At 37.2% G+C, this 9,213-nt stretch overlaps 1 protein-coding gene across 1 annotated transcript in view; it reads left to right on the top strand.

Annotated features, from left to right (window-relative positions):
- Positions 1 to 301: 301 nt before the first annotated feature.
- Positions 302 to 9,213, top strand: part of LOC107568578 (contactin-associated protein-like 4) — a gene marked incomplete at its 3' end in the record, with an annotated part of 103,565 nt that continues 94,653 nt past the window's right edge. Inside the window, exon 1 of the mRNA XM_016254544.1 lies at positions 302 to 415. Within this exon, the coding sequence (XP_016110030.1) occupies positions 331 to 415 (85 nt within the window). The remainder of the gene's footprint in view (positions 416 to 9,213) is intronic.

Below are 9,213 nucleotides of genomic sequence, written 5' to 3'. Positions count from 1 at the left end.
TATAATTTCTCATTGACGCGTTTAGTTTGAATATTAAAGTGATGTCTGACAGCGTTGCAGATTCTCCTTATAACCTGATGAGATTAAATTAAAGCAGCAGCAGGTTTGTGCTCTGTCTCTCTCTGTGTGTGTGTGTGTGTGTGTGTGTGTGTGTGTGTGTGTGTGTGTGTGTGTGTGTGTCACGCAGACTGTATTCAGATGCTTTCGGCAGCAGGATGGCGTGAAAGAGCCACTGAGAGCCGAACACACACACACACACACACACACCCGCTCGCTCCCAGAGTCTCGCGCTGAGGAGAGTCAGTCTCATTCCAGCATCAGTCGCGCATCATGGATCTGCGGGGCTCACACACTATTGGAATGATTTTACCGCTGTATCTCATCTTTTACTTCATCACAGGCTCCGTCAGCAAAGGCGAGTATCACGTTATTCATATTATTCGCGGTAATCTGAGGCGAATATTGACTTTTCTGTTGGATCTGTGTCCGCGCGCGGTCCTCTGACCGGAATAACAGCAGCAAGTTGAGGAGGAACTTTGCTTTGTGCCAACCTGAGATGAAACGACTAAATAATCTGATGTTGTTTTATGATTTTAGTTAATGTAGTTTATTATATTATGTTTGGATGATGTATTAATGTATAGTATGGCCATTTAAGAGGGTAATTGTTTCATTAATGCAACAGATAACGTGAAGGTGTTTTACGCATCGAATGCGTTTGATCGAGTTTATACCTATGATCCGGAATATCTGTTATGTGATTTTTTTTATTTCAAATAGTCTCAAAATGAGAGGTTTTGTCTTGATGTAAGTGTGTAGTACACACTAACTCATGTATTTCAATGGGTCGGATGCGCCGCAGCGGTTTGTGGCGACAGGAGAAACACTTGCACTGTTTAATGTCGTGTGTTTTAAGCCTTCGTGTCAAATAGTGGATTAATTATCATCACAATTATGACTGTGAACTTATTCATAATATGTCATATCGATATTATTTACAGTAGGCTATTTAATAAGCATTAATAGCTTAAAATATTAACAAAACGTTAAAAAAAACGTTATTAATAATGAATTATTAACGCGTAGGAACTACTTAATTAAAGGTATCATGTATTTCGTTTGACTACAAAACGCGATCGCGCGTTCGACACTCGACGCGACGCGACGCGACGCAGCTTAAGCTGACGTCCGACGCGCTGCAGATCTACTATAGCTACTGAATTGTCTCCTCCAGTCCGAAATAAAATACTTCTCTGCTGAGAAAAAAACATCTTAAAGGCAAGCCTAGGATGGCTTTCCGCTCAGGCTGGTCTGGTTTTGGACAGTTTTTAGTTGGTCAGGATGTGAGACCTGCTTGCCAATCAGCTAAACACCAGTTTGGCCAAGTGTGGAGAACATGCGAATCATTTAAGGTGTACATATTTTGATATGTCTATAGAAATGTGTGTACTTTGTAACATTATGTGCAAAATTGTTCCTCTGTACTATGCAAGTCACTTTTTATATTAGTGGATTTGTGTTGAAAATAAAGTTGATTTTTTTTATTTCTTTTTTTATACCTATTTCATTACTGCAATCTAGTCTTGATCTTACAGCTGATTGAAACAGAACATCACTGATGTTTAATATGTGAGGCAGGTTTCTGGACCAAAAGCTTTTGAGTGTCGCTTTATTACATTGGGCTTGTATCTGGTATTAGACAGGAATAGTCTTTCTGATTGACAGGTGAATTGACCAATCACAGACTTTAGCGGCGTTTAGGGGTGGATTTATATGAACCACTATGGACCCTTTTCACATTTCCAAAGCAGAAATAATCATAGTTGGTAAACTTCTATCAGGGTAAATGGAAACTACAACAAATATTATATTTTTCTTGCATTTCCATTTGCACTAATAGCAAAAGAAAAATCATCAATGGTGTTTCTATGACTTTACAAAAAAAAATAATAATAATAAAAAGAACATCACTGATGTTTAATATGTGAGGCAGGTTTCTGGACCAAAAGCTTTTGAGTGTCGCTTTATTACATTGGGCTTGTATCTGGTATTAGACAGGAATAGTCTTTCTGATTGACAGGTGAATTGACCAATCACAGACTTTAGCGGCGTTTAGGGGTGGATTTATATGAACCACTATGGACCCTTTTCACATTTCCAAAGCAGAAATAATCATAGTTGGTAAATGGAAACTACAACAAATATTATATTTTTCTTGCATTTCCATTTGCACTAATAGCAAAAGAAAAATCATCAATAGTGTTTCTATGACTTTACAAAAAAAATAAAAAATAATAAAAAAAAAAATCGCGATTAATCATTTGACAGCACTAATATATATATGTGTGTGTGTAATAGCAAAAGAAAAAAAAACCTGTGTATGCATGCATGGAAAGATTGATTACGTTGGTTAAAAGAGAGAACAATGTGAAATTTGCCATCACTTTCCAGCAGTTGCATTAGAAACACTCACACAGCAACATTAACTAGATTTCTAAAAACATAATGCCAGTGTAACCTTACACAAGATATAGTGTTATAAAGTGCATTACATTTTTAAAAATGAAAATAAAAGAAAAACTTTGCTAGATATATCACATTCTGTGAAAAGGGTCCATAATCGACCGGTGCAGAAACCTGTTGAAATAAGTGTACAGTAATGTTGCTTGGTGAAAAACGTCAATAAAATGAGCAGAAATGTGTGTGAGCAGTACTACTGTCCATCCAAAATGAGTTTTCTCATGGTTATATCTAGTTAACCTGTCAGTCTTTGGGAGATGCAGTGACTAGTTCTTTCTTTGAACTGCATCAAACGGGTTCTTGTTAACCGTGATTTGGTTTCTAGGTGAACTGGTACGTCTCTAAACTGGTGTGAGTTGCATAAAGTCAATCAGTCATGTTTGGTTGCATGTGGTTTGCATCAGACGGTCAGTGAAAGGGACTATTACTGAGGTGACTGACTTCAGCAGCATTTATTTTGAGGCTTTCAGCAATATTTGGTCAAGGATTTTGAATCTGGAATGGAGGAATACATCAGAATGAGCTTTACCAGAGTGGATCATGGGGAATTACACTGATGCAGTCTAACACAGAGTGACGGTCGCCACCATAAACACTCGCATCGCTCCAGAGGACAACGCTGACGTCACGCTCTGAGCTCGTGGGTGTTGGTAATGAGATGCATATGTGTTGTAATTGAAACAGATGGTTATGAACTTTGTAAGCCGCTGGCTCTCCGCAGCACGCAGCACTCCAGGATACAATATCTGGGGTGATGGATGCTGAATTCTTTTCTTCTGTCTGCACAGATTGAGGATGCATTAGAAATGAGAGCGCGCTGGTAGCCAGACATAGGCCTACCTTACGCTCGAGTGCTGTGGCGCATCATGCTACAGTAATGATATCTCCACTCCAAGACACTTCAAAACATATCATGGGACCCAAAAAAACTTGGTATTTCCTTGGTGCATTTTTGTTGGTGGTATAGATTTTACTTTTTTTGAAGAAGAAACTGTGTTGCTAGGGTCGTTATTACGGTAATCTGATTGTTAGAATTATTTTAGCATGCTGCTATGTGGTTGCTAGCGTGAGTCTTGCTTCAAGTTTATGTGAAGATATACAGGTACATCTCAAAATTAGAATATCATGAAAACGGTCAATATTTTTTGTCACTCATTTCAGAAAGTGAAACCCATATATTATATACATTCATTACACAGAGTGAAATATTTCAAGCCTTTATTTCTTGAAATTTTGATGATTATGACTTCCAGATAATGAAAACCCAAAATTCAGTGTCTCAGAAAATTAGAATATTACATAAGATCAATAAAAAAAAAATCATATTTTAAACAGAAATGTCAGGCTTCTGAAAGGTATGTTCATTTCTATGCACTCACTACTTGGTTGGGCCTCCTTTGTCTAGGATTCGTCTGTGCGTAGTGGCTCTTGATGCGCTGACGCCAGCCTCAGTCCACTCCTTGTGAAGCTCCCCCAAATTCTTGCTGGTGCACCTTTTCCTACCACACTTTTTCCTTCCACTCAACTTTCTATGAATATGCTTGGATACAGGACTCTGTGAACAACCAGCTTCTTTAGCAATTAACTTTTGTGGCTTACCCTCCTTGTGGAGTCTTCTGGACATCTGTCAAGTCAGCAGTCTTCACCATTATTGTGTAGCCTACTGACCCAGACTGAGAGACCATTTAAAGGCTCAGGACACCTTTGCAGGTGTTTTGAGGTAATTAGCTGATTAGGGTGTGACACCATGACTTTCCAATATTGAACTTTTTCACAATATTCTAATTTTCTGAGACACTGAATTTTGGGTTTTCATTATCTGTAAGCCACGTGAGGGAAAAAAATCAATGATCAGTTGTGGGTTTATATTCTGTCATAAATCACATATTACTTAATCACATCCGTTACTGGAAATGAAATTACTGGTTGAAATGTCCCGATCTCAATAAAGTTTACACACAGAATTAAATCAACATATTTTATGTTCTGTCCATTGCCAATCACTGATATTTCAAGAGTGAATCCCGCATAAATATGCGGATGTCATTCCCAAAACTTTGCAGGGTGTAGCCTATGTGTCCGAAAAACTAAAGTTTCATACAAATTCTGAATGAATTATACCCTAGAAAGTGCGCAAAGCGCGCTCCCTTTATCACTAAAAAGCGTCACTCATCTTCGTTCATCGCGATCTTACAAAGTTCTGTTATAATCAATGAAGCTCTCTAAACTGCACAGTGAATCTCTTATTTACATCGCGTTTGCACTTAGTCATGAGATGATTCACGAGCGTGCAAAACTGCGGCGCTTTCAGCAGTGAGTGAATTCTGACAAAAAGTTTCTGATTGGCCATTGCGTTTAAGAAATCAACAGATATGTCTGTGATTGGTTACACTGCTCAATTTGCCCCCCCCCTAATGTCGATATCTCATGCAACTCCATAACAAATCTCGATGCATAGCCAACCATACGATACATTGAAGATACATATAAAGTAGCTAGCGATACGATACGATTCACCCCTATTACGATGCAGTGCGATCCGATTTAGATTCGATCCGATTCAACACAATGCTATTCGATGCAATGGAAAAAATATGATCGCATTTATTTCTTTGGTTCAGACAGACAGCAAATCATAAATTAACTTATGTGTCTTCTGACTTCTAATGCCTCGAGGCCTGTTTCATAAAACAAGTTTACCAAATAGGCCAGGCTTATTTCAGTTAGTCTGACTTGCTGTCAAATGATTTGGTTCCATAAAACAAATTTAACAAAGATCAAAATCAGTTACTGTGGCAACTTATGCTGGAAAGCTAACCTGGTCCAGGGCAGGCAAACTGTCAGACTAAGCCGTCTGTTTAGCGTGCTTGTGCGCAGCAGCGCTCGTTCACTCGCGTATACCTTGCCCACTCCTGACAGCAAGCAAAATGGATATATCTGCATGACTTTCTAACATTTACAGAGGAAAAATATACTCGTGACATGTCAGTTATGCACTGAGGAAAAACAACGTCTCAAATGCATTAAACAGCACAAATATATTCGCTGTTTGCCATGGTGGATCGATTTGATCCATGATCGACATTAAGGACTGCTTAAAATGAAGCGTCCACAAATTAGTTAGATTGTGTGAACTTACATTGTCGTTTATGGAACTGCTTTAGCCCCAATTGATTTGTTAGGTTATTTCAAGTCAGATTTTAGACTTTAATCCCCGCTTTTCCTCAGGTCTCTGTAGTGTTGTTGTGATACATCATATTCACGCGCAGCGGTGATGAGAGAACGCGCTTGAGAAACAGTTTAGAGAGGAGAAATCAATCTACATATAAAATATTGGTCACTTTCTAAACAATAAAAGTGTAGCCATCCACTAGTAATTATATATAAATAAATTGTTTTTTACAGATGCAAATGCATCGCGATACAAATGCCAACTTGTATCCGATGCACACTTTTTAAACCGATGCATCGTTAACTTTTTTTGCTGATGCAACGAGTGAATCTGTGAATCTTCCCATCCCTTATATACTGGTGCATCTCAGTAAATTAGAATGTCGTGGAAAAGTTCATTTATTTCAGTAATTCAACTCAAACTGTGAAACTCGTGTAATAAATAAATTCAATGCACACAGACTGAAGTAGTTTATTAAACTACTTCAGTCTGTGTGCATTGAATTTATTTAATACACGAGTTTCACAATTTGAGTTGAATTACTGAAATAAATGAACTTTTCCACGACATTCTAATTTATTGAGATGCACCTGTATATATACATATATTATATGCAACCACATAGCAACATCCTAAAATCATTCTAACAATCAGATCACCCTAACACAGTTTCTTATATATATATACATTTGATAATTCTATGGGCATGTAGACAACATGGTTGCATTAAGCATTTTTACTTGGACTTCATTATGTATAAAATAACAGGATGAATAGTGTGTGTATGGATGGATGGATGGATGGATGGATAGATAGATAGATAGTTAGTTAGAGTAGATACTGTATATACACACATACATACATACATACAGTAGTGGCCAAAACTTTGCATCTTATGATGCAGTTTGATATAGAATTCATTCATTTATTCATTCATTCATTCATTCATTCATTCATGTGTTTTAAGAAACTGTGATGCAGGGTGTTGTTAGGATGTTCTAATTGTTTTTTTAGCATGTTGCTATGTGGTTGCTAGGGTGAGACTGGTATGAGACTGATATACATAGAGGTCGCACAGAATCAGTATAAATATATAGATATCAGTTTTACACTTATGTCTTTTAATTTATTACGGTTTTCCTTGCATTCTATTTACATTCCATTAATTTCAAAAGTTACAATATTTTTTGCTTTTTCTTATAGTAACAACACATGTAATTATTCCATGATTTACATGTAGATGATGTGGTTATGTAGATACATTTCAGATTTTTAACAGGATGATAACTGAATATTAAACTATTTTTAGGTGCTTTGATTTGTTTATATATTTACATTTTATTAATGTAATTATACTTTGTATCCAATAATACAATTTGAAAAGAATATTTATTTATTTGTTCAGAAACTGTGATGCTAGGGTCATTGCCAGCGTGTTGCTAAGGCATTCTATTTTTTAAAGCATTTTTTTTGGCATGTTAGCATGTGGTTGCTGTGATCTTCTGAAATATGCATCTTCCTCGTTCAATGTTTATCTGTGGGATTTTTCCACCTGTTTCATCATCCAGCATGTAAAAATTCGGAGATTTATTTATATTTATTTTTATTTATATATTTATGTTTTGTCTTATACAACTTTATAGAGTAGTGTATAGGCCTAGATTTTAAATTTTTTTAAAGGGGTCATATGATGCTGCTAAAAAGAACATTATTTTGTGTATTTGGTGTAATGAAATGTGTTTATGTGGTTTAAGGTTTAAAAAAAACATTATTTTCCACATAATGTACATTATTGTTGCTCCTCTATGCCCCGCCTTTCTCAAACGCGTCGATTTTTACAAAGCTCATCGGTCTGAAAAGCGAGGTGTGCTCTGATTGGCCAGCTATCCAGTGCGTTGTGATTGGCTGAATACCTCAAGCATGTGACGGAAATGTTACGCCCTTTTCCATATTGTGATGCCCTGTCAGGCCGGAGCGACGAGATAAAAACATTAAAACCCATTATAAACCAGGCATTTGTTGCATCCAGTGGGGACATAATTACTGATTATAATGACTTATACTGTCTATTTACGCGTTGCAACATAAAACCATGTCTGCATTTGTGATCGGAGAATCGACAAACAACAAGCGCTACTCCACACTGCTCAAAACTCACGTTTGAATCGTCAGTGGCAAATTCTTTAAATATAAAAAACTTACTTACAGGCTGTGAGTCAGAAGCACCAGACTGTCTTTGCAAAGTTTGAACTGTCCCACTTTATAGAAACCGCCTTTGTGCACAGACGCATTGTAGTCTACTCTCCCAGGATCAGGAAACAGTCCTCCATAAAATGTGCTGCACACATCTGAATATTTTGGTTGAACTGTTCTGGAACAGTGTTGTAAATACAACTTAACCACTGATTTGTAGTTGTGTCCTCTTTTGGAAGGCCAAACAAAGTAGTTTCGCTTTCACAACGAAACACAAGGCGGACTAGAGTGAGCGGCGGCCGGCGGATTCAACGAAGGAGGCTTGCGGCAACCACATGTGATGACTCCGGGCTGGACTCCGCTTCGTCCACGGTGAAAGCCGATCCGGCGATCCACAGCGCGAAGTTGATGTATTTCGTCAGCGACCAGCACGGATCAGCTCCAGGATGACGAAGCGGATATCGTCCTCTTTTGGAAGACCAAACAAAGTAGTTTCGCTTTCACAACGAAACACACAGCGCCTTCACGACATGGCGGCGGCGCAATTTCAAATTTGAAATTGCATCATATGACCACTTTAAAATTTGTAGAAACTGTGATGCTAGGGTCGTTGTCAAGGTGTTCTAATTGTTTTTTAGCATGTTGCTATGTGGTTGTCAGGGTTTTCTGGGTGGTTGCTAGGGTGAGTTCTCCCTCAAGTTTCTGTGATCTTCTGTAATGTGCATCTTTCTCATTCAGTGTGCATCTGTGGGGTTTTACCACCAGACTTTTTCAGAATCTGGGTTTTTTTGTGTGAACATTTGGGCGGCGTTATTAGGGATGTAACGATTCACTCAAGCCATGATTCAATTCGATTCACGATTATTATTTTTTTTAACAAAATTAGATTTAAGACCAATTTTAAATAAATGTATCCTTTTATTATTGCTTGGACAAAATGCTGCACGTTTCTTTGTGAAATTGAAATATAACACTATAATAATATACTAATATAGCACTTGCATATTATTGCTCTTTTGTTGGTTTTGATTGCTTCTATTGTCCTCATTTGAAAGTCGCTTTGGATAAAAGCGTCTGCTAAACAACAAAATTGAAATATAATGTAAATGTAAATAACAAAACTAAATAGAAATTTTAAAACAAGCCCCAAATCAAATAAATAAGTAACAAAAATAAAAGAAATCTCTTCATATAAAAAAATAAGGCTTTGTCTGTGCTCTTAACATTTAAAATTAGAGGCAACCACTGCATTTTAATCACGATCCAAACAAAGATGCTGCATAAATGCAACTCGAGCAGTTTTTAATCTAAATTAGATTGTATAATTT

Source organism: Sinocyclocheilus grahami, unplaced genomic scaffold (assembly GCF_001515645.1).
Source record: "Sinocyclocheilus grahami isolate Dianchi unplaced genomic scaffold, SAMN03320097.WGS_v1.1 scaffold1259.1, whole genome shotgun sequence".
NCBI classification, from domain to species: Eukaryota; Metazoa; Chordata; class Actinopteri; order Cypriniformes; family Cyprinidae; genus Sinocyclocheilus; species Sinocyclocheilus grahami.
This window is presented reverse-complemented; position numbering and strand designations above follow the sequence as displayed.